General features: G+C 36.0%; 1 protein-coding gene and 1 non-coding gene across 6 annotated transcripts in view; both read right to left on the reverse strand.

Moving 5' to 3' along the window:
* Positions 1-195: 195 nt before the first annotated feature.
* LOC140045494 (helicase domino-like) overlaps positions 196-26,228 on the reverse strand; it is a 45,564-nt gene continuing 19,531 nt past the window's right edge. The window contains exons 23-47 of one of the 5 annotated variants that reach the window (XM_072090423.1): positions 25,903-26,118; positions 24,894-25,085; positions 19,776-20,236; positions 19,156-19,472; positions 18,731-18,930; positions 18,061-18,230; positions 17,599-17,795; positions 17,095-17,209; positions 16,488-16,712; positions 15,739-15,915; positions 15,283-15,366; positions 14,927-15,061; positions 10,333-10,365; positions 10,011-10,161; positions 9,426-9,661; positions 8,728-8,961; positions 8,202-8,338; positions 7,840-8,071; positions 7,611-7,748; positions 4,163-4,364; positions 3,775-3,887; positions 3,095-3,256; positions 1,984-2,265; positions 1,580-1,708; positions 196-1,439 (exon numbers count right to left, since the gene is read on the reverse strand). In XM_072090423.1, the coding sequence (XP_071946524.1) occupies positions 858-1,439; positions 1,580-1,708; positions 1,984-2,265; positions 3,095-3,256; positions 3,775-3,887; positions 4,163-4,364; positions 7,611-7,748; positions 7,840-8,071; positions 8,202-8,338; positions 8,728-8,961; positions 9,426-9,661; positions 10,011-10,161; positions 10,333-10,365; positions 14,927-15,061; positions 15,283-15,366; positions 15,739-15,915; positions 16,488-16,712; positions 17,095-17,209; positions 17,599-17,795; positions 18,061-18,230; positions 18,731-18,930; positions 19,156-19,472; positions 19,776-20,236; positions 24,894-25,085; positions 25,903-26,118 (5,120 nt within the window). In that variant the 3' untranslated portion in view covers positions 196-857. Of the gene's footprint in view, positions 1,440-1,579; positions 1,709-1,983; positions 2,266-3,094; positions 3,257-3,774; positions 3,888-4,162; positions 4,365-7,610; positions 7,752-7,839; positions 8,072-8,201; positions 8,339-8,727; positions 8,962-9,425; positions 9,662-10,010; positions 10,162-10,332; positions 10,366-14,926; positions 15,062-15,282; positions 15,367-15,738; positions 15,916-16,487; positions 16,713-17,094; positions 17,210-17,598; positions 17,796-18,060; positions 18,231-18,730; positions 18,931-19,155; positions 19,473-19,775; positions 20,237-24,893; positions 25,086-25,902; positions 26,119-26,228 lie in introns of all 5 variants that reach the window. The other 4 variants (XM_072090422.1, XM_072090421.1, XM_072090425.1 and 1 more) reach the window with 4 other exon arrangements.
* Positions 17,291-17,357, reverse strand: LOC140045720 (small nucleolar RNA SNORD52). The gene has a single exon (XR_011844715.1). It is a non-coding gene; the product is annotated as a small nucleolar RNA SNORD52 (small nucleolar RNA).

Genomic DNA, 26,228 nt, shown 5'->3' on the forward strand with positions numbered 1-26,228 from the left:
CGATTTTGATTGGTCAATTCGCCTGCGTTGCGTTCTAGTGGGAACTAAACTTTAGGTAGTATATTAGTTACATTGTACAACTGAGTTTCGGTTATGAAGCTTAACCCTTCACCCTTCCCCTATACAAGTATAGCTTCGTTACCTGAAAAGGGATCAATGCACCAAGCACCGATAACAATTTAAATCATTTGCATATATTTTTCTTCAAAATTTATTGTCAACAAAAAAAAAATACAATAATGAAGTCATTATAGACTACGATTCTATCCCCACTACAAAATGTACACACCGAATAGAAAAACAATGTACAAGGGTGGTGGTTAATATACACACAATTTCTCTCTGTGATTCTTCCTATATTACAAGTTACAATTAATAAAGGGAAAAGCAAATTAATTTTGCTAAATTCAAAACAGGGTGCCCTAATAAATATTTTCAACTTGTTTACTAGAAAATAAATAAATTCATTCAAATAATTTTAAGTTGTTTCCAAGTTATCACAAAAAAAAATCATAATAAAAAAAAACCGAATTGATAAGACTAAGATTGTATAGTAGCGGTAGATTGGTATGATAAGACCGACTACTAACGCTTAACTACCGCTATCGATACTCAGTAACACGGAACCAGCTAGTCACGCAGAGACATAAAATCCTGTTTAATTTTATTTACGTCAACGTCATTTAACATCACGTAAATTTACTGAATTCAGTATAATCATTTTAAATCTTAATTAAGCAATTTCAAATTGATTTCATTTCAATCTATAATATTCCAGGAACCAAGGCTCAAATCCATTTTGTTTCTATTATTTAAAAGGTGCTTACAATTGGGAACCTAATAATAGAAAGACATGCTTAATGCTTAGATTGTGTCCTTGTTCGCATAGTATAAGACCGTGTAGATGTTGATGAAGACGGATCTAAATCACCGGCTTGACTTTCTTCTTTTTTACTGTCCGTGCTTTCTGCGGGCGACGGGGGTTCCGTCATGACCGTTTCGGTGGCACCGTGCTGTTCAATCATTATTACATCCATCTTTGCTTGACTCGGTGACGATACGTTAATAGCGACACTTTGAGCAGCTTTTGACACTGCCTCTTGTAGTCCAGCAGCCCTGACAACCTGCGTCTGAAGGCCACTACCAGACTGCAACATGGGTGGCGCAATGGACACAACATGCGTCGTCTGCCCACTGCTTTGTAACTTTTGAGCATTAGTTACCGAGACGACTTGAGCTAATTGTGATGCGTTGAGCGTCGTGGATGGACTGGAGATGACCGTAATCGGTTTGCTCGTCTGTTGAAGGGCAAGTGCTGTGGATACATTACCGGTCCGGCTAAGTTGAATTAGTTGTTGTCTTGGGATCTGTTGAACAGTGGTCTGACCGCCGGAAGTTTGCTGGACTTGTACTTGACCGGACTGAACTGCTTTTTGTACCTAAAACCAAGTGATAAAATATTAGAAAACAAAAGTAATAAACAAACACAGAGGCAGTTTAACACATTCTCACTCCCAGATTTTGACAAGAGATGTAATATACTGTACACAAAAATATAAAATTAATATATGAAATGTACCTGCTGTGCTGTAGTCAAAGTTGGTACCTGGATGTGCTGTGTGGTACCTCCCTGCTGCACCTGAGCTACTAGCCTAGCTGCCTGAAGCTTTTGTTGCTGGCTAGCTAGGAACTGTGCCTTCTGAGTCAACTACAACAAACAAAATTAAAAGTTAAAGTAGTTAAAGTTAAAGTATATAGCTTAGAGTTGAGAAAAAATGTATTTCATTAAATTTACATTGTTTCTACCCAACCCAATTTATGCATTTGAATGTTAACCTTTTTCAAAATATGATAACTTTTAAATATCTTTAAATATTTTATTTTTTATGAAGTAAATTCGCTAAATTTATGTTTTTTAAATTCTAATAATTGTTATATATTTCTTTAGTGAAGAGCCTGTTATTTTAGTTATAACATTCTTACCTGAGCAGCTTGTTGTGGCGTCAATGTTTGGATTTGTTGTTTTTTTTGTCGTAACAGTTGCTGCATTTGCAATGTACGCAGTTGTTGAGGTGTGAATGTCAGCTGTTTTAAAGTTTGACCTTTCTGCTGGCCTACGGTCACCACTCCACTGACCGTTACACCGCTTACGGTGGTCACTGCGACCTTGTTAGCCGATTGGTTCAACTTGTGCTGTTGTAACTGACGTTTAATGAGTGAGATTTCTGCTTCTTTTAGTGGCCGTGTCAATGTTGCTGGTTTCTGCTTTAAAATAAAAAAATTATAAAATTATTAATCAAATGCTAGTCATGTTTGTGGAAAGGAGAAAACGTGATAAAGATATTTATTAAAACAATTTTAAAATGTTTATCCTTCTCTATGAACTTAATGTGTAAAAACAATTCAAAAACATGTACAGTGAGCGAGTGAATTATTACAAACTGGTGATTAGTTGAAATGAAAGCCACAAAACTCAATATAAGTAGGAACTAATTAGACAAGCTAGCATAATTTCAATACCAAAATAAGCCAACGAGGAGTAAAAGTGGCAGGTTAGCAAGGAGTAGGAAGAAAATTTAGGAAGAAAGAATTATAAAAAGTGAGTAAAGTAATGTGTCCAATTACGGTAGTGATATCATTGCAATTTTATATAGGCACGTCACATTTTTTTGTCACATACAGTTTGTTAGTTTAGACAGAGCTTAAAATAAGACTTTTGGGAAATTGTTTGTAATTTATTAATCGGTCATGTCTCGATTTGCAGTACCAAAAGATTTTTTTTTCTTTCTGTTATTCATATTTTAGATTATGAAATTTATTATGATTTTCTTCAACGCATTTCTTTTCTTTTTTTATTTAAGGCTCGCCCAACACAAGATGTTACAAACATCTTTCTGGTCTTTTGCCTTCATTTTCTGATATACTTTTATAATTCTGTACAATCCTGTTTCTTGTTTTCCTACTGTATGTATTCAGATTTTGTAAATAAATGTCTATTGAATTGAATTGAATTGAATCAGATTTGAATTTGATGAAATTTGTTTCTGTTGAAGATTATATTAAAATATTTTGAAAGCAATGAGTATATTATAACCTGCACTCTTTGCTGTTGTACAATGCTAGCCACAACAGCAGATGAACTTCCACTGGTGACCAGTTGTTGAGAGGCTTGTGCCTGGGCATGTGCCTCAGCTTGGGCTGCCTTTGCTTGGGCCTGGGCTTGCTGGATACGTTTCAAATCAACTTGCTTGAATTGCTAATGGAAGGTGTATACATACTAGTGTTAAAAAGCTCATGTACAAGAGTAAAACATTGCCAGTCAACTCTCTCAAAATCAAACAGATTTGTTACAGTATCAGACAAATTTGTTACAATCTTTCCAGTATTTTATGAACAGTGTCACATGTGAGGCCGGCATCATAAACACAATATCACACGTGACACTGTATTAGACTAACCATAAAATTAATTCCATAAAACAGAGTAATGTAACAATGTATCATGTAATTTGTCTATCGTACCAAACAAATATTATTTGTAGATAAATTAGAAAACTGGCTGTGCAACCAGACACATTAGTTACAGTAATTCATTTGATGAGTTTTTGAGAAAGTTGACAATACTACTAACATGTGAAGCACTACAGTACACAACAAACTTTGGTTTTTTGAAATAAAAATGTACAAAGCATATTGTAAGAATGTGGAAATGTGGGAATTACCCCAGAAACGTGATACAACAAAAGAAACATACAAATCACAAGCAAGTACTTACCTGTTTTATGGTGGTTGGTTGCGCCTGAGCTTGTGCTTGCCGTTTGTAAGCATTGAATGCGGTTGTCAAATTAGCAGTAGAAATTGTTGCTGCGGGTAAGTTCGAAGTTGTTGCTGTGGAATTTAAATCAAAATAGAAATGAACATAATATTATTTATATAACTGTATATTTAGTTTGCTTAATCATGTTTGTAATTTACAAACTTATCATGGTTACCTCACGGCGAAATTAATTCTGTTGATAACTGAAATAAAAATACCCAAACACAAATCAATCAATAAATCTATATACAATAATAATAAAATATACATCCACCAAAGTGAGTTCTCTTATTTTCAGTTCAGTAGTAGGTCCCAATACGAATAGAGTAAAATCGTTTGTAAATACCTTTAACCATAGCTGCAGATGCCAATGAGGTGGTTGGAGTCACTCTGGCCTGAACAGTGGTCACTCCAGACACAGTGGACACCATGATTGAAGCAGTAGTCGTGGGTCGTGCTTGAGTGACCTGGATGGCAGACGTTGGTAACGTAACCTGCGTCGCTCTGCCACCCTGAGTTCTTACAATCTGTGCTATTGACGTTGCAATCTAACAAAAGAAACCATGTAGAAAATAAATACATTCAAAGTCTAAATTCCTAGGCTTTCTTGGAATAGTTGCCATGTATACAGTCAAAGTCTAAATTCCTAGGCTTTCTAGGAATAGTTGCCATGTATACAGTCAAAGTCTAAATTCCTAGGCTTTCTAGGAATAGTTGCCATGTATACATTCAAAGTCTAAATTCCTAGGCTTTCTTGGAATAGTTGCCATGTATACAGTCAAAGTCTAAATTCCTAGGCTTTCTAGGAATAGTTGCCATGTATACAGTCAAAGTCTAAATTCCTAGGCTTTCTTGGAATAGTTGCCATGTATACAGTCAAAGTCTAAATTCCTAGGCTTTCTAGGAATAGTTGCCATGTATACAGTCAAAGTCTAAATTCCTAGGCTTTCTTGGAATAGTTGCCATGTATACAGTCAAAGTCTAAATTCCTAGGCTTTCTAGGAATAGTTGCCATGTATACAGTCAAAGTCTAAATTCCTAGGCTTTCTAGGAATAGTTGCCATGTATACAGTCAAAGTCTAAATTCCTAGGCTTTCTTGGAATAGTTGCCATGTATACAGTCAAAGTCTAAATTCCTAGGCTTTCTTGGAATAGTTGCCATGTATACAGTCAAAGTCTAAATTCCTAGGCTTTCTAGGAATAGTTGCCATGTATACATTCAAAGTCTAAATTCCTAGGCTTTCTTGGAATAGTTGCCATGTATACAGTCAAAGTCTAAATTCCTAGGCTTTCTAGGAATAGTTGCCATGTATACAGTCAAAGTCTAAATTCCTAGGCTTTCTTGGAATAGTTGCCATGTATACATTCAAAGTCTAAATTCCTAGGCTTTCTTGGAATAGTTGCCATGTATACAGTCAAAGTCTAAATTCCTAGGCTTTCTAGGAATAGTTGCCATGTATACAGTCAAAGTCTAAATTCCTAGGCTTTCTTGGAATAGTTGCCATGTATACAGTCAAAGTCTAAATTCCTAGGCTTTCTAGGAATAGTTGCCATGTATACAGTCAAAGTCTAAATTCCTAGGCTTTCTAGGAATAGTTGCCATGTATACATTCAAAGTCTAAATTCCTAGGCTTTCTAGGAATAGTTGCCATGTATACAGTCAAAGTCTAAATTCCTAGGCTTTCTAGGAATAGTTGCCATGTATACAGTCAAAGTCTAAATTCCTAGGCTTTCTTGGAATAGTTGCCATGTATACAGTCAAAGTCTAAATTCCTAGGCTTTCTAGGAATAGTTGCCATGTATACAGTCAAAGTCTAAATTCCTAGGCTTTCTAGGAATAGTTGCCATGTATACATTCAAAGTCTAAATTCCTAGGCTTTCTTGGAATAGTTGCCATGTATACAGTCAAAGTCTAAATTCCTAGGCTTTCTTGGAATAGTTGCCATGTATACAGTCAAAGTCTAAATTCCTAGGCTTTCTAGGAATAGTTGCCATGTATACATTCAAAGTCTAAATTCCTAGGCTTTCTTGGAATAGTTGCCATGTATACAGTCAAAGTCTAAATTCCTAGGCTTTCTTGGAATAGTTGCCATGTATACAGTCAAAGTCTAAATTCCTAGGCTTTCTTGGAATAGTTGCCATGTATACAGTCAAAGTCTAAATTCCTAGGCTTTCTAGGAATAGTTGCCATGTATACAGTCAAAGTCTAAATTCCTAGGCTTTCTATGAATAGTTGCCATGTATACAGTCAAAGTCTAAATTCCTAGGCTTTCTTGGAATAGTTGCCATGTATACAGTCAAAGTCTAAATTCCTAGGCTTTCTTGGAATAGTTGCCATGTATACAGTCAAAGTCTAAATTCCTAGGCTTTCTAGGAATAGTTGCCATGTATACAGTCAAAGTCTAAATTCCTAGGCTTTCTATGAATAGTTGCCATGTATACAGTCAAAGTCTAAATTCCTAGGCTTTCTAGGAATAGTTGCCATGTATACATTTAAAGTCTAAATTCCTAGGCTTTCTAGGAATAGTTGCCATGTATACAGTCAAAGTCTAAATTCCTAGGCTTTCTTGGAATAGTTGCCATGTATACAGTCAAAGTCTAAATTCCTAGGCTTTCTAGGAATAGTTGCCATGTATACAGTCAAAGTCTAAATTCCTAGGCTTTCTAGGAATAGTTGCCATGTATACATTCAAAGTCTAAATTCCTAGGCTTTCTTGGAATAGTTGCCATGTATACAGTCAAAGTCTAAATTCCTAGGCTTTCTTGGAATAGTTGCCATGTATACAGTCAAAGTCTAAATTCCTAGGCTTTCTAGGAATAGTTGCCATGTATACATTCAAAGTCTAAATTCCTAGGCTTTCTTGGAATAGTTGCCATGTATACAGTCAAAGTCTAAATTCCTAGGCTTTCTTGGAATAGTTGCCATGTATACAGTCAAAGTCTAAATTCCTAGGCTTTCTTGGAATAGTTGCCATGTATACAGTCAAAGTCTAAATTCCTAGGCTTTCTAGGAATAGTTGCCATGTATACAGTCAAAGTCTAAATTCCTAGGCTTTCTATGAATAGTTGCCATGTATACAGTCAAAGTCTAAATTCCTAGGCTTTCTTGGAATAGTTGCCATGTATACAGTCAAAGTCTAAATTCCTAGGCTTTCTTGGAATAGTTGCCATGTATACAGTCAAAGTCTAAATTCCTAGGCTTTCTAGGAATAGTTGCCATGTATACAGTCAAAGTCTAAATTCCTAGGCTTTCTATGAATAGTTGCCATGTATACAGTCAAAGTCTAAATTCCTAGGCTTTCTAGGAATAGTTGCCATGTATACATTTAAAGTCTAAATTCCTAGGCTTTCTAGGAATAGTTGCCATGTATACAGTCAAAGTCTAAATTCCTAGGCTTTCTTGGAATAGTTGCCATGTATACAGTCAAAGTCTAAATTCCTAGGCTTTCTTGGAATAGTTCCCAAGTCTGTATTCACATCCAAGCTATATGTCTCCACTAACTAGATGTTTTTATATGTAGATGGTTTATTGAACCAGTACTAGTAACTAGTTATCAATAGTTGAATATATATGTTACTTGCACTAGAAGTATAACCTATTGTGATTGTATGAAATCATTTATGGTTTTATGTATATTTGGTAGTTTGTGCCCAAATATGGTAGTGATATGCCCAAATATGGTAGTGATATGACATCATCATGTCCATATATGGGCACATCACATTTAACTTACCTGGTTATTGATAAATACTGTATTTACTATTAATAAACATTATTTGTTAGTTTATCTTACCTGAGATACATTTGCAGATGTTACTAACGGTTGGTTAAGACGTTTGTTTATGCTTGCTATTTGTTGCCCGGTTACAGACACCACACCTCCTTGTGTGTTTACCACTATGCTGTTACCAGTCCGTGCAACAGTGCTGGCCTGCTGTAAACAACAACACATTTTTACAAAAATGTTTGAAATTAAAATTAAACAAAAAACATATTTCACACAACTATCAAATTGAACATACCAGAACTGTAGTAGAAGCAGCAGTCGCAACTGCTGTGGTCTTAGCAGCGGCCGCAGCTGCATTCTGGGCTGCCGTCTGTTTGATTTGAGCTTCTTTTTCTTTCTTCTCTTTTGCAATTCTATCTGCTCGTTTGGCAGCCACTTGTAGGGGTAGCAAAGGCTTGTCATAATTAATGCTATAGTCTTGCAATACTGCACTGTGTTTAGGGTTTTTCAATAGAGGATTATTGAGTCTGAAAAAAAACAAAACACACAAAATTATGGATAATTTATTATTTAATATTTGCACAAAGGGGTTGTATAGACCAATCATAGGGTACTTTAGTCATTACTTTATTCATATGGTATTTAGTTGTTACTTACACTTGTTTAAGATAAGGTTGCCTCTTGCTCACAGCTAGTCTTATCTGATCAAACTTATTGCTGTATAACATAGTATGTGAACTATTGTTATCCTGTGTGTGTAAATGACTCGTCTTCATTGGCCGGTTATTCTTGGTCTACAAAACAAAATTGTTTCAAAAACAGTTTTTATTACATTCATACTCAGCAAGAGGGGTTTAAGTGGCACTGTGTCTTAGTGGTTGACATGCTTGCCTATGAATCATAGTGTCTTTGGTTCAAATCCTGTCAAATTTCAGCTGTCTACACTTTCAAACTAGTTTGACAAAAAAAGTGTGATGTACCCAAATATGGTAGTAATATGCCCAAATATGGTAGTGATGACATCATCATGTCCATATATGGGAAAATCACATTTTTTTTGTCACATAAAGTTTGATAGGTTTAAGCCTTACATGAGACTTGGTTTAAAAAGCATGGGTTTCCCATCCTGTAATTGAAAAGTTTGCTTGCTGTTATGGCGTAACAATTGGTTGTCTACACTTACCAATGATTTGTACAACCCTTTAGACTTCTTCTGTTTCTTTGGATTTGTGTCGTAGAGTATCTTGCCCTCTTCACGTGGCACAATAACGCTTTCGTAGCGGTTCTTACACTGCTTTGGTGAGCGATAGATACGACTGCAAGAGTTGACCACATCACTGACCAATTCCCAATTGATGGTGTGACCTGGAACTAGCACTTGCAGACTCAGAGGGAGTTCAAGAAGGGTTTGTATTGTCTATGGAGAGAATGATCATTGATGTTAAAATATTTAATAGTTTCCGTGTTCTGGAGTAAATGAGTAAAATTATTTACGATAAGATGTTTCACTAGATCGAATGCATATTTGGGATTACAAACAAAAGTTGTCTCACATGAAGTCAGCAACACAACAGGAAAAGAAAGTGGTATGGTATAATGAGATATCGGACGTTAAAATATTTAATAATTGCTTTGTTAAATGAATTATTTATGATAAGAAGTTTCACTAGAAGAGAGCAGTAGAAGTGGTATGGTATAATGGTAAGGGATATCAGACTAGCATCTGAGAGGCATGGGTTCAAGTCCTGTTTGTCATATTGATTGTAGCCTTAGGCAAAAAACTTTACTCTAAATGCCTCGCCCTTCAGATGGGATGTCTTGAAGAGGTTACACAGTATAGAGAAAAAATACATCAAAAAATTGTTCCTGTACAATCTTTACCTGTAATAAAGCCCAGTCTTCATTAATCAACCATTCTGGGCGATCCTGCTGTGTGTCTATCTCTGGCTTGTGTACCGTAGGCAATGGCTTCATAGGCTTCACCATATCCCGCATCTTCTGTTGCTTGGCATCACGTCGCATCTTGTGCCACGCTGAAGATGGACGATCAAAGAGGGAGCGTGGTGGCTGCATATGATCTCCCTTGGAATGCGTCTTTGGCTTACGAACTGTTGCCACTATTGAGATAGAAGGAAAGGTTAAAGGTTAAATAAAAGTAATAAACTCTCCCAATATCGGAAACATTTGGGTTGACCTAATACATCTGATTTTTGCAAAGTCTGGAATTCAGAATGTGTTTTCAATGGCAAAAATAAATTTGGGATCTTTTGTGATTTTGGGCGAGTTTTTGGTTTTTAGAGAGTATTGGAAGAGTTGACTGTACACTGTTACTACAAATTATTTTTAAGATGTCACATATCATGATATGATTTTAAGATGTCACATATCATGATATGATATATGATATGATATGATACTGTAATTATTACATTCGCCTAGATACACCGGGAGAATCTAACAACTTACCATTAATTTCCTTTGTTTTCTTATGTTCTTTTTTGGTGTAGATTGATGGCAACTGTGTCTCTGTCATAACTGATGGTTCATACATGACATACATTGCATGGTCTAAGTACACATCAGTATCGTCTTGTGGTGGAGTGGGTGGAGCCCACATCTAAATTAATAACAATCCAAAATTGCTAATGGTCTTACTGTATAATGTTGGCATTTATCTTTGGCTATTATATTATAATGCATAATTTTTGAAAAGTGCGATGTAGGGAAAACAAACAAATGCAACACAAATATATCTAATTAATTATGTAGATCTACGGAGTAAACTTACTGGCATAATCTTGTTGGTTTGAGAGATATAAATCTGTAAAAACAAGTATAACAAGTTTTTAAATACATAGATAGATATTTGTCTTTTGGTTGGAAACCAAACTGAACATTAACAGTAGTACAGTACTTGCATTTTTACATGGCATTACTTAGCATTCATCTTTGCAATTCATTTCCATGTAATCTTACTCTAGTTATTAAGCTCTGTCTACACATCAAACTAGTTTGACAAAAAAAATGTGATATGCCCAAATATGGTAGTGATGACATCATCGTGCACTTATATGCATGTGTACATTTTTTGTCACATAAAGTTTGTAAACAGAGCTTTAGAAACATGCACCAAATTATTTGTCCAAAACCTTACTTCATACCAATGCCATTTGACAGATATAAATGCAAGTCTTGTTCCCCAAATGCTGACCTAAATTAGAATTTTTATCTCACTATCTTCCAGTTTATGCTTCAGTTCTAATGACTTTAGTGTTATGAGCTCCATTTGTAAGTACTGTATACAAGACAATATTGGACAATATGTAGCAGTAATTTTGTAAGATCATAAAATGATTGTCATGTTCCAAATTTAGCAATTTATGTAATTCCATGTGTATTTTGTTATGAAATTTAGACTATTTGGAGGGCCATTTAATGCTAGTAACGCAAGGTTTGCAATACACAATGTTTTCCCAAAAAGGAAAGTTGAAAAAAAGCAAATAGTTTTTCTTTTTGTAAACACATGGCATACTGCAAACCACGCTTATATCTTATAACTTTGAATTGATGAACTTTGAATTGATGAATTGAACTTTGAATTGATGTTATTGTTGTGTAGAATGTGTAAAGGTCTGTCTACACCATCAAACTTTATGCGACAACAAAATGTGATGTGCCCATATATGGACATGATGACGTCATATCACTACCATATTTGGCAGATCACACTTTTTTTTGTCAAACTTGTTTGATAGTGTAGACAAAGCCTAATATGTGATTTTGATACTCAATTGTGTTACTTCACTAGCTTGTTTGGGATGGCTTATTCAGAAAATATATTTTGACAAGAATTGATATTAAAATTGTGAATCAAAAGCCACTGTATACAATTAGGCCTTTGCCATTCCAAAATAGCCTATGTGAAGCTCAGACACAATTGTGTACCAAATAAACATTCAATTTAGATGACAATTTTCAAATTTTTTTTAATAAGCCTGCTATCCCATCACAAACCAGTGGAACAAACACAAAGAGCGGATTGTTGGTTTCAATTTTTGTTTTTATTTGTTCCTTACATTTTTAGCAAGGTGGTATTTACAGACAGTGACAGTACAAAACGTAACTCATCATTACTACTTACACAAGGTACATATTAAGCTTGGTTCCCACTTAGACGCAACGCAAGGACATAAGCCCACCGTAAGTAATTTAACTTAATAACGACGTAATTAATCATCCAAAATGTTGCGTGCGTTGTGTCTGTCGTTGCGTTTAAGTAGGAACCGACCTTCATCATAATTATCCTAATTATTTCTGAGGATAATTCTACAATTATAGTCAGAATTACTAAACAAGTGTACATTTCTTTCATGATTATTTTAAAGAAAAACATTTTTTTTAAACACTATTTCAAAAATCAAGCGTCAAACTTCCGACACGACCAAGACATTATTTAAAGTTAGATAAAAAAATATTTTGAGATGGTTATTTAACAACTAGGCTTTTAAATATACACATCGGAACAATATAAACTATATAATATATGTACTGAGTAACAAGGAAAACAATAGTTTTAGATAGGAACAAACAAGCGTGAATAATATGCAGATAACTAAATTGGCGGCGGGACATAGACCTTAGCACCTCTATCCAAGAAATTCAAACCTTATTAACGTAGGTATAAAACAATATAGCCTTTGACTACTTGAACTCAACATAAAATACAAACTTCAATATTGCAAAACTAACAAGGAGTTGTGAAATATTCATTTAAAAAAATATATTTGGTAGAAATTATGAACAAATTACTTATTTTTCTTGTTCTTTGAGAGAGTTGGAGACATGAGTTTTGGGCTAGCCCTGTTTGCCGGTGACATTGATTTGTTGCGTGGGCTACTAAGCCTTTCTCTAGTTGGGGACATTAGCTTTGGACTCCCAAGCCGTGGAGATCTGAATGGCGATGGTAAAAATGGTTCCGTCTTGGCCTTTGCTCTTGTAAGTCTAACTTTGCTTGCTCTGTCAACAGCAACTGTCATCCTGGTCATTCTTCTTGCTGGTTGTTCCTCCTCTTCTTCACTTTCACTATCACTATCTTCTTCCGATTCCTCTTCTTTCGTAGGCCTGCCTTTTCTCTTACTAGCTGCTTTAGCATCAGATAAATCTGATGACTTGCGGTCAGAATCATCACTTTTTTCATCCGTCTTATCTTTCCTAGGTCTGCCTCTTCCTCTTTTAACTGGTTTATCACCAGCTGATTCTGGAGATGAAGTGTCGTCGTTGTCTTCTGATTTCATACCACCTTCATTCAATTTCCTCGAGTCTGGATTAGACTTTGCGACATTAGATAAAGTTCTTTTTTTAACTACAGGTAACAGGAGATGCTCAGGAGAGATCAACCGCCCTGATCTAGTTTGAAGAGACACTTTCTGTGCTCGTTTCTCCACTTGAGATCTAGTTTGAAGACATGGAAGGTCTTTGATATGATTCTCTTCTTCAGTTTCTGATGACACAATGCTTGATGCTCTACCATTTAAATTTAGTTTGTCTTTGAAAGTAACTTTCTTAATCTTATTTCTTTGATTCTTTTCCACCTCTTCCTCTGTATCATCATCATCTTCTGTGTCTTCACCAAGTATTTCATGATAACTTTCGGTATCACCTTCCCCCTCCATGTTGCGCTTATCAACCAATGCTACAATATCAGCAATACTCATACCAGGTTCTTCTTCATCATCTTCCACCACTTCTATTTCATCAATATTTACACGGTCTTCCTTTTTATCCGGAACTACCACCATTGGGACATCTGCTGGAGACTCAATTGTATCAACTTCCTGGGTTACTTCCATTACATCATCAACTGTTTTTACTGGCGTCGATTCAATGGCAATTGATTCTACTACTGGTTTCTCTGTTGGAGAAACACTTGTAATTTCCACTGTTGATGCAATTTCCAATACAGGCATACATTCAACATCAACATCTTGAAGACTTTCAGCGTCCAAAGTAGAGGATATCCTGTCAATTGCCACTTGCATTGATTCTGTAGTTTTTTCTAAAACTGGTGGTTCAAGTACTATTGTAGGTGACTTTGCATCTACCGAGTGCACCATAGGTTCTACCGATTGCACCATAGGTTCTCGTTCCATTTCGATAGTTGCTATCGCTTTTTCTATGGGCATTGTCTTGACTGAAGCCGTTTCCTTTACAGTTTTCATATCACAGAGTGTTTGTGCTGTTGAAATTGTATCAACTACAACAGTTGCACCAACTACCACAGTTGCATCAACTAATGGAGTTGCATCCACTACCTGACTCTTTTTAACTACTGGACTTGTTGCGACTCTCAGAGTTGTACTAACTACTGGAGTTGCATCCACTACAGGAGTTGCATCAACTACCGGACTTGCATCAACTACCGGAGTTGTCTCTGGTATTGGTGATGTTTCCATTGCAGATGTACTTTCACCTTGGTCTGCTAAAACTTGTGTCTTTTGATTTGATCCAACATCCCAGATACAATTAATGTTTGACAAATCAACAGACAAACTGTTTGGTTTTGGTTGAGAACTATTGTCGAGTTGATCTGTCATCTCCTTGCGCATACTGTTCAAGATATCCCATATACTACTTCTGGTCTCATCAACGTGCACCTCTTCCAGTTTCAAATCATGCGCTTTACTGTGAATTTCTTCTAAGGAATCGTCCATATTGTCATTGTTCACGCTAACATCTATAGCTTGAATCGGTTCTATTAAACTATTTTTAATTTGATTGAAAAGCGAAGAGGATGGTATATCTTTCTTTTCATTTATTTTCGGAGATGGAAGACCTTGTTTGTGGGAAGGAGGCTCTGGTAGCGGATTTGTAATAACGGGTTTCAACAACCCTTTCATGATGTCATGTCCCCAGACATGCCTTGGCATCTTATCTGGTGAGTAATCTTCAGAGCTTCTGGTTAGGTCACTATCAGGACTGCCGATATCTAGAAATAGATTCCGATCACGATCTACAACCGAGTTATTTGCATTTTCTTTAGGAGGATCGAGACGAACGTCTTTCCTCGATTGACTACTGTCTCTACTTAATCTTTGGTCTTTACTTTGTTCCTTACATACTTTAAGTAACCTATCAGGGCTATTATCTTTGCTTTTTCTACTTTCTGGACTCGCATCAGTGCTACGTGTCCTTGGACGATCGGATCCAGAGGCATTTCTCGATCTTGGACTCAAATCAGAACTGTTCCTAGTGGTCCTAACATTTGTTTCATTACTAAATTTGTCAGACTTTCTAGCCCTACTAGACCTTCTAACACTACTATCATTTTGAATATCAATGCTCTTTTTCTTGCCAACACCCTTCTTTGTTTTTTTACTATGCACCTTATTGTACGCATCTTCTCTCGTATATGTATAGAATATTTCATCTTCTTCCATTTCAGCCTTGCGTTCTTCTTCCTCCTTCAAAGCTTGTAGGTGACTAAGCTCCCATTCTTTCTTGGCTATTTCCACTTGCTCCTGAAACAAAACAAAAAATAATCTTTCATTTTAAAACCTAAATTAATTGGTTTCTGCTACCTCAAATTATCTTAAGTGCAACGCTAGTGGTTTGACCAATCATAAGCAATGGGTTATTCAAATTTTCAACTCGCTTGCATTGTGGCTTACATCTATGCGTTGCATCTCTAGTGAGCACCAAGCATTAATCATATTAAATTAAATGTTCAATTTCATCATACCTCAGCTTCAACCAACTGGTCATCTGTCAGTGGAGCAACAGTGGACTCTAGGAAAACCAGTGCATACTTCTCTATTGGTGTTAGCTGCAAACAGAAACATTTAATTATTATACAATTACATTCTGTTTTCAATCTTTGTGCAGATATAATTCAAAGGCAATGGCCTTTTGCATCATTGATCGTCTGTTTTTGGACAATGAATATACCTGAATTATTAATATGTGGGTCTTGTTTTTAAATGCTCAGTCAGATGTTAAGCTTCTTCAAATAAAATTCAGAGACTCTAGTCAAACATCATTGCATTAGGGTCATTAGTGGTTAGCGGCCATTTGTGACTTTTTAGACAAATCAGTCGGCCAAGATCAAAATGCTGGGAGACAATCCTCTAATCTTTGAATACTGTGCAGAACAGAACAATGTCCCATTCAAAGGTTGAGTCTAAACGCATTTCATTACCTGCTCATCAAGCTGTGCAAGTTCTATCTCCACTCTAGAGGGCTCCTCTTTATTAATGGATTTTTCTTCACCATCAAATGGAATGGTCTCGTCAAACTCGGCCAATTCTGCCACTTGTTCAGCGTGCGCCATTGATGCTGCTTGAACGTCCGTTTCATCCTCAGCCTTAGACAGAGCCTTTAGAAATAATGGAGAAAGTTTAGACTCCTTTCCAGTAGCCTAGACTATACAGTAAAACCACACAGTGGCTGAAAAGGATCCTAACCACCATCTTAGCAACACATCAACTGATGAAGTGTATAATTTGTGAACTCGGTATCATAAATAATGGAAAATGTTAATATTCTTTTTAGTTGGCTTTTGCTTCTTTTCATATCTATTTTGCTGCTGTGTGTCAAAGTCCTAAATTAACTGAGTACAAGGTTGTCTATAATAACTAATAAAATCTAAATTTGTTAACCTTAAAAGCTTTCAAAACCACATTTTCTGTGCATTTTAATTATCTTTCAAAGGGTGTTAATTTATGGCCAGGTCCACGGCATGTGGGTACAATTGCACCCCCGCATGCTTTGGTAATTTGGCCAATGAAAGTCTTAAGCTTTGTCTACACTATCAAACTAGTTTGAAATTTTTTATATATATGGCCACATCACATTTATTTTGTCACCTAAAGTTTGATAGTGTAGACAGAGCTTTAACAAATTCTGTACTAGCACTAAAATTTCTAAGTAATCCAACTTGTGTTTTACCTGTTCCAATTGAATCTGCGAGAGGTCTGGTTTAGGTGCACTTGATGTCTTTTCTGGTGGGGGCATCTTTGCAGCAGAGTCTTCCTTGCTGGAGACTTCATTAGATTTCACTGGCGTTGGCAGTTCTTTGACAGTTGCAGAAGAGCTTTGAGATGTCTTGGCTACTTCTAACTCTGACTTGCTCTCTGGCTCGTCTGGTTTTTCAAACAACTCCGTCAGTGCATGCTAATTAAAAATTAATTTATTCATTTAAAATTTAATGAAAGGGAAAAAAAACCTTTGAAGAAGCATTTGTAGTTGCTTACAAATATATAAGTAAATGCTCAGATACATAAAATTGTCTTCAATTTCATTTTTTTTTCAGAGACACTAGTCTGAATCATCAATGCATTTTACATGAAAACATTTAGTACAAATTAAGAAGGGACTTGATGCCATAGAGTACACAGCTGTCGTTACAGTGAAACAAACATCTTCTTTAAAATAGTGAGATTGTTGTAAATTTTGTAAATGCTGAGCCTTGAACCGGTGACTTAAGGTTATAATGTGGGTAGCTTTTTAACCTTTTTTCCATTTTAAAACATTTACAATTATTATGAGTTATTACCTTTTTAAAGAATGCAGTAGTAAAGTTGCCACCTTCAATGGACACATCTGCTAGTAATCTCTTTTGGTGAGCTTTCTTCAGGATGTTTTCTTCTATTGTCATTTCACTTACAAGTCTGTTAAGAGTAAAATAACATTGTAACATTCAATAGTATAATAATGGTCTTAAAAGTGATGGTTCAGAGTCTATCAGGAAATGCTCAGTTAAAAATAAATATCTCCAAATTATTTGTTTCAGAGACTCTAGTCTGAATCATCATTGCATTTCATAGTTGGAAGAGATTTTAAGTAAAATAAAATATTTTTACGTTTCTTAAAATGTTTTTTATCAGCCAAAGGATAATGTTTAGTTCTGCAGTTGTTTGATGCTTTTATTTTATTGCCTGGCCTAACATTTATACACTAAAGTTCTTCTAAGAGGGAGCTTATAGAAAGTCATACTCTATATAGATATATAATCCACTACACTATGCGTTTCATCCTTTCAAACCAATATACAACATACCTGTAGATATGAACATCTCTTGTTTGTCCAATCCTATGACAACGATCCTGAGCTTGGGCATCCATTGTGGGATTCCAGTCACTGTCGTAGAACACCACGGTATCGGCTCCCGTCAAGTTAATACCGAGACCACCACTACGGGTCGACAAGATGAAACAAAAGATTCTTTTGTCCGCATTGAAACGTTCCATCAACATCTAAGTAAGTGAATATGTCAATAAGTTAGTATCTACTAAGTGTATGTAATTTCTGATAAGATAATATACAAACAAAAGAATGTAAACCTTATAAAGTTTCAACAATACATTATCTGTGAATTGCAAATACACTTTTTAAGGATGTTACTTTGTGGCCAGGTCCACGGCATGTGGGTACAATTGAACCCCCGCATGCTTTGGTAATTTGGCCAATAAAAGTCATCATTATTAATGTTTTACAAAGGATTAAAAGAAGGTACTGTACCTGTCGTGCTTCAACTTTAGTGGCACCATCCAACCTAAGATAAGTATGACCATGAAAGTTAAGAAACTTTTCAAGTACGTCCAGCATCTTTGTCATCTGGGTGAATATTAATACTCTATGACCATTTGGTTTTAAACGTCGTAGTAACACATCTAGTGTTTGCAGTTTGCCTGTAAAAAAACAAGAGTATTCAATTCAAAGAACACTTATTAACATCAAACGTTAGGTATATTGTCAAACACTATTCTTCTCAAAGGTGGCAATCCTGTTCACAAGACAAACGTACACACAAGATGCTCTACATAAACAAAGTCTTCGGGAGCGGAGTTGATTTTGTCCTTAGGAAAAAATCCTGACATCTGATTTTAACCAAGGACACACAACAACCGACGTAACTTAATTTGAATAACACAATTTTCTCCCTCTAAATGCCAACTCATACAGCGTTGTACAAGGCCCGATGAACCGTCTCATTAGGAGAAAATTAAAAATATTTAAAGTTCTTCCAACGACCCTAAAACTACGCCCGAAGCTATCTTAAGGCAGGATTCAAGTCAAACAGCACCGACGACTCATTTTGTTGGGCCTTATCGTACGATGCTGTTCGAGTTGACCTTAATACTTATTCAACAAAGAGCTAAGGTATACTTGCTGCCAACAATACACTTACCACAATCATATTGTATAAGTCTTAGCTCTGGAAACTGCAGCCTATTAGCATTTTGCAAGTGATACAAGCATTTAGTCCTTGGGTTTAACTCATTGAATAGCACATCCTGAATGTAGTTATGATGGAGGGCTTCACTGAAATTTGCTGATGTGTGCAATGACACAGATGGCGCCCATACTGGGTTCACAGTCATCATAAACCTAAACAAAAACAAATATGAAAATCCTGGTCACTAAAAATTTAATTCACTTTTGAATATCCAATAATCAAACAGGTTGAGAGTAACATTTAAGTTGCAATATTACAAATATTGTAATGCTCAGATACATAAAATCGTCTTCAATTTCATTTTTCCAGAGACTCTAGTCTGGATCATCAATGCATTTTACTTGGAAAAACACAAATTTAGTATTTATTATGTTTACCTTTTAAAAATTGGTTGCAATTGTTTAATCTTAACTTCAGGTGTTTCTATAGATTCTTCCAAGAATTTTGTTGTTTTAAAGTAAAAATCGGAGCGGTTCGGCGTTGGATGATTGTGCGTGTTATAACAACTAAAATATCCAACACCACTAAAGACATTCTTAAGTTGCTGTGGTGTATCTAAGCAGTTAATGATGGAGACAGCACGGCAGAGGTCTTGTCCATAGACAGGCTTGGCTCCGCATCGCCAACTATTGATGTCTGCTATGCGTTGTAGAGTAGCCTTGTGTCTTTCTTCACGCTCTTTCACAATAGATTCCTGCAAGAGAAATTAAATTAAAAAGTTGATATAACTGTCAATACATTTAAACTCTGTCTACACATCAAACTTTATGTGATTTGCCCATATATGGACATGATGATGTCATATCACTACCATATTTGGGCACATCACACTTTTTTGTCAAACTAGTTTGATTGTAGAAAGAGCTTTTACAATTGTCGAGGTGAATGCTTTTAGTTTAATTTTTTTTAAATGAAAGAGTAAAGCCTAGTAAGTTAGAATTAGTTAATTTTATTTGTTCAAGTAAAAAGTGAAAAGTTGTAATGGTCGTCCACTTACGAGGTACAGTGGAGATTTTTTAGGATCAGATTCAGTTACTTTTCCTCTACTAGATCTCGTTCTTCCTTTTGCCAAACTTGTCGTGCTCGTCTTTGGCGTTGTCATCGACGTAACAACAGTCGCAGCGGTTCCAGATGCTGCTTTTGTCGTAATGGTATCAGACGTCGTCGTGGTATCTTTTGGTTTTGAATCCGAAGATGAAACGGATTTGGCGACATCCGTCAGACGGACGGCAGTTGCTGGAGACACCACAGCCATCGGTGTTGAATCCTTACGTGACATTGTCGTGGAGACATTGGCAACAGAGTTCGTTTTAAAAGAAGGATGGCTTAAAATAAGACTGGCAGCTGAGTTCTGATTAGAGCTGGGTTGTGAAGCTACCTTCAGAACTAATCCGCTTGTTGTTACAGTTTTTGAATTGGCTAATGTTACGGTTGGTAATGGTGATGATACCACAGTTGCTGTGAAAGATAAAAATAATGACAAATTCATAAATATACCATAAATTCCGAAATTGGAAATATTTCTAAAATTATTTACATACAGCTTGTATGTGGCAAAGTGTGCTTTAGAAATCTGTATTATTATTAGTAGAGGCTATATATGGTTTGACCTTGAAAAAATTCTAATAAAAGGTCTTTTGGTATTTTCTTGTAGCTTTAGGTGTCAATAATTACCAAAAAATTTTTGCAGCCTTCTAGTTGCTGCGTTAGTGAGATATTGAGGGTCAAAGGTCAGTCACCTTTTTGTGGCATTTGATGGCTCATAACTCCTCAACTCCTGGGTTTAAAAGACAAATGTGGTTTCTACATCTATGTTTTAGTGGTCAAACAACAAAATAAAGTTTTTGCAAATTTTGGGTTACTTGTGCCATTGGTCAGATAGTCGGGTCAAAGGTCATTGACCTTTATTCATTAATAACTACTGCTAGTGTAGGACCTGAGTAAGATTTGTATGCATTCAATTTAGGAGAGAATATCTCAACTGTTATAGGATAATTTGACCCCAAGGAACAACATGGGATATGTGTCAAATTCGTTATCTGGGGCGAACATGCCCAAAATCGGGGTCAAAGGTTAAAAATGTGTGGTTCTTATATCTCAAAAACCACTTGTCATACAGATTTGCTTTTGGTGTCAAATTGTTCAGAATATACATATTTATATTCGGTCTAACACAACTTTTACCCAAAAAAATGACCGGAAATGCTTTTACTGACCTTTGACCAAAAAACACATTTTCGGGTTAAATATTTAAAATGTCAATGGACACACTGTATGGTATCAAATAAAAGCATATACAATATGCTACCCATTGCTACCCAACTTGTATTTAATTATGTGATGTTATTTTTGGAAAATATGCATATTTTATTAAATTTAGACAAAAATTAGTATAAATAATAATAAACAAATAATTCTAGCGTTGTAATGAAATATTTGGTATAAAAAAGAAAAGACTTAGTTGTAGTTTATTAAGTTCTTTATTTGGTAGACCAAACAAAATGGCATTGCAGTAGTCTAACCGTGATGTTATTAGTGCATGGACAAGTTTAATAAGCAAGGAGTGTGTTTGCGAATTGATCTTATGTTACGAAGGTGGTAGGTATCAGATTTACTAATGTTGTTGATATGTCTGGACATAATCGTTGCTGAGTCAAATACAACTCCGATATATCTAACCTCCAACGATGATGTGATTGATGTTTCTAGCAATGGCCAATTTCTTGAAGTGTTTTGAATGAAGAAATAAGATTTCTGTTTTACCAGGTTTAAAAAGAGCATGTTTTTAGTTAGCCAATCCTGAACATCAACAACACAAGCTTTGATAACCGATTTCGCCTCATTAAACTCTGCTGGATTAAAGCTGATGTACAGTTGTGTATCATCTGCGTACACATGATATTGGACACAATGTCTCTTAATGATATCACTCATGGGCGAGATGTAAACTAAAAACAATACTGGACCCAGTATTGATCCTTGAGGAACACCGCATTTCAGGTCGATAGAGGTGGATTTGACATTACCAATCCGGACCTGCTGCTTCCTAGAAGACAAATATGACTTGAACCAATTTAGAGCAGATCCACATATACCAATAGACGAGAGTCTTGCAATAAGAATGGAATAGTCCATGGTATCAGAAGCTGCCGACAGGTCGAGGTACACAGAAAAAAGACAATTACCTTTATTCAGAGTTAAAATAATATCATTATGCACCTTGAGAATGGCTGACTCTGTACTGTGGTGCTTTCTATATGCTGATTGAAGAGGGTCGAACAGATTATTGTCGTCAAGAAAATGTATGAGATCTAAAGCAACGCATTTCTCAAGGATCAATTAGATAAAAAAGCGACATTAGAAATAGATCGAAAATTTGCCATGCAAGTATGATCCAGTGAAGGTTTCTTTAAAATAAATGTAACTAGACCCAACTTCAAATCATCAGGAAAGGTCGTACCAGTTGATAAAGATAAATTAATAATAATTCTAAATACTGAAGTCAATTATGCACATTTTCCATAAAGTTATATTCCTAATTAAAAATTTCAATACAAGTTGGGTAGCAATGGGTAGCATATTGTATATGTATATATGTGTCCATTGACATTTTAAAGAATAATTTAACCAGTGTTTTTTTGGTCATTTTTTTCGATCAACCAGCATCGGCCAACAGCTTAAGATCTGCATGGCAACTTGTCAAACAACTCTCAGGGAAGAGATCTCAAAGTGCCTGCATCATGGGAGAGGATCGTCTTCTAGCATAGAAAACTCACTTCCACAAACTACTATCGGTGGAGACTTCAGTGGTAGATGACATGGATATCGTCAAAATCTTCAACTTAACCACCAGATAAGCTCCGAGAGGTTCTCCGAGGCTGAGGTGTCAATTGCCTGCAAACAGATGAAATCTGGCAAAGCACCTGGTCTTGACGGTCTTCCCATCGAAATATGGAAATTACCTGGCACCCAGAAAGCTCTCACTTCTTTCTGCAATCAAATTCTTGATGGAAACAGGCCATCAGAATGGGGAATTTCGTTCATATCCCGAAAAAAGGTGATCTTTCAAAACCAGATAACTACAGGGGTATTTCATTATCAAAATTGGCTGCAAATATCTACAATCGCCTGATTTTAAATAGGATACGTCCTGTGATTAATTAAGTTTTACGCCCCAACCAGAATGGCTTTCGTCAGGCACGATCAACAACTACGCACATTCTTGCACTGAGGAGAATTGTTGAAGAGGTTAAGAACCATCACAAAGAGGCAGTCATTATCTTTATTGACTTTCGCAAAGCCTTCGATTTCATCAATCGCAACATCATGATGAAGATCCTCTTAGCATACGGCATCCCTCATAAAATTGTAGAAGCCATCAGAGTAATGTATATCAATACATCAGCAGTTGTCCTGACTCCAGATGGTGAGACTGATTGCCTCAACATCGACTCTGGCGTAGTTCAAGGAGACCCTCTTGCTCCATTCTTGTTTATTGTCTGCCTTGACTATGTAGTGCGATCAGCAACTACATCATCAGACGGTCTCACCCTCCGCCGTAGTAGAAGACATACAGCTGAAGTACTACCACACCTGGACTTTGCCGATGACATCGCCATTCTTGAAGATTCCATACATGCTGCCGAAAATCTACTGCACAGAATTCAACAAGCCACACAAGCTATAGGTTTATACTTAAACATCAAGAAGACCCAATTCATACATTTAAACCCCTCATCACCTTCTATAACTCTCGCAATGGATGGATCAGCAATAGAACAAGTAGAAGATTTCAAGTATCTCGGAAGCTACTGTTCATCCACTAACCATGATGTCGAAGCAAGACTTGGTCAAGCATGGGGTGCGCTGAACAGTCTTTCAAAAATATGGGCATCTCGTATCAACAAGTCCACAAAAATCCGCCTCTTTAAGTCAACAGTTGAAGCCATTCTTCTTTACGGCTGTGAGACATGGAGTCTTACTTCATCGCTCTCAAAATCATTGGATGGAGCATACACCCGCATGCTGAGGAAAGTCCAAAACATCCCATGGTCCTCACACGCCACCAACAAGACACTATATGCCAACCTTCCCCGTTTTACGACCATCATTCAAAGACGTCGCATGGGCCTTGCCGGTCATGTTATGAGAAGCTCTGAGCCTGCCTCAAGAGTTCTCCTTTGGGAACCAGAAGAGAAAAGGAAAGTGGGAAGACCTCAACTGACTTCGCTCGACATTCTGTTGAAAGATACCAAACTAGACCTGAGTGAACTGAGAAAGAGCATGCTTGATAGAGATGTGTGGAGACAAATTATCATGGCACCCACTTAATAGTGGGATGACATTAAGTAAGTAAGTTTGGTCAAAGGTCAGTAAAAGCATTTCCGGACATTTTTTGGGGTAAACGTTGTGTTAGACTGAATATAAATATGTATTTTCTGAACAATTTGACACCAAAAGCAAATCTGTATGATTTGGTTGTCGAGATATAAGAACCACACATTTCTAACCTTTGACCCCAATTTTGGGCATGTTCGCCCCCCCCCCCCCCCCGATAACGAATTTGGCTCATATCCCATGTTGTTCCTTGGGGTCTAATTATCCTATAACAGTTGAGATATTCTCTCCTAAATTGAATGCATACAAATCTTACCCAGGTCCTAAACTAGTAGTAGTTATTAATGAATAAAGGTCAATGACCTTTGACCCGACTATCTGACCAATGGCACAAGTAACCCGAAATTTGCAAAAACTTTATTTTGTTGTTTGACCACTAAAACATAGATGTAGACACCACAGTTGTCTTTTTAAACCCAGGAATTGAGGAGTTATAAGCCATCAAATGCCACAAAAAGGTCACTGACCTTTGACCCTCAATATCTCACTAACGCAGCAACTAGAAGGCTGCAAAAATTTTTTGGTATTTATTCACACCTAAAGCTACAAGAAAATACCAAAAGACCTTTTATTAGAATTTTTTCAAGGTTACATAGGATAAATGTCACATATAGCCTGTACTATATATTATTATTATTATTATAATACAGAAAGCTTCTGGGATGACATTGCTTATAAACTATGAGAAAATCCTATCATTGGTAAACTTCCTACTTACCTTTTGAAAGAATAGAGGTAGATGAAGCAGGAAGGTTGTCCGTGTTGAGAGGAGACACGCGTACCACCGGTCTTAACGAAGCAGGTAGGTTGCTACTAAGTTGAATCTTACCAGATGATACGGTATTCACTGCACTTAACAATTGAGTAGCTGCTGTTGAAGACTTAATTACATGACCACTACTTGAATTAACTGTTGGTAGGAAAACCACAAAATATTGATATTAAGGTTGATATAATAAATGTTGATAAGTTGATATCATTAATGTTGATATAATAAATGTTGATAAGTTGATATCATTAATGTTGATATAATAAATGTTGATAAGTTGATATCATTAATGTTGATATAATAAATGTTGATAAGTTGATATCATTAATGTTGATATAATAAATGTTGATCAGTTGATATCATTAATGTTGATATAATAAATGTTGATAAGTTGATATCATTAATGTTGATATAATAAATGTTGATAAGTTGATATCATTAATGTTGATATAATAAATGTTGATCAGTTGATATCATTAATGTTGATATAATAAATGTTGATAAGTTGATATCATTAATGTTGATATAATAAATGTTGATAAGTTGATATCATTAATGTTGATATAATAAATGTTGATATCATTAATGTTGAAATTTAGTATAGGAAACCGGAAAGTATGTATGTTATACTCTAGAAGCTTTCAAGAACACATCATTTGTGAATTGCAAGTACTTTTAAAGGATGTTAATTTGTGGCCAGGTCCACAGCATGTGGGTACAATTACACCCCCGCATGCTTTGGTAATTTGGCCAATAAAAATAGCATTTATTTTTAAAAATATCAACAAAATTCACATTTCACTTATATTTCAAAATTATAAAAACAATCGTTACAGTTATAAGATTGATAATAAAAGAGCAACACAACAGAGGACACTCAGAAAATTGGGGATGGGGGTTCGCAGTAAAGAGGAGGGGGTTAGACGCCCAGGGCATAGACACCAACAGACATACTAACCTCCTGACGTGGTAATAAGAAGCTGTGTTCTCGGTGATTGTGCTGTGGTGGCGCGTAAACCTTGCGTCAACAACTGAATTTGTGATGACCCAGGTCGACTGGTTGCAAGTATTTGTTGATTGGTGGATGACTGGCCAACCTGAGTGGTCGTTGCCAGCTGGACACCTCGTAGAATTTGTTGACCGCTAGCAGTCTGAACAATTTGCACTATACCACCTATCAATTACAAAAAACCATATTACTTATTCATAACAACATGTATTTCTTTCTCTTTCAAAGTAAACAAAATAACAATTTAAATATAAGAGGCAAAACTCAGGAAGTAT

This window comes from Antedon mediterranea, chromosome 3 (assembly GCF_964355755.1).
Source record: "Antedon mediterranea chromosome 3, ecAntMedi1.1, whole genome shotgun sequence".
In the NCBI taxonomy this organism is placed as follows: domain Eukaryota; kingdom Metazoa; phylum Echinodermata; class Crinoidea; order Comatulida; family Antedonidae; genus Antedon; species Antedon mediterranea.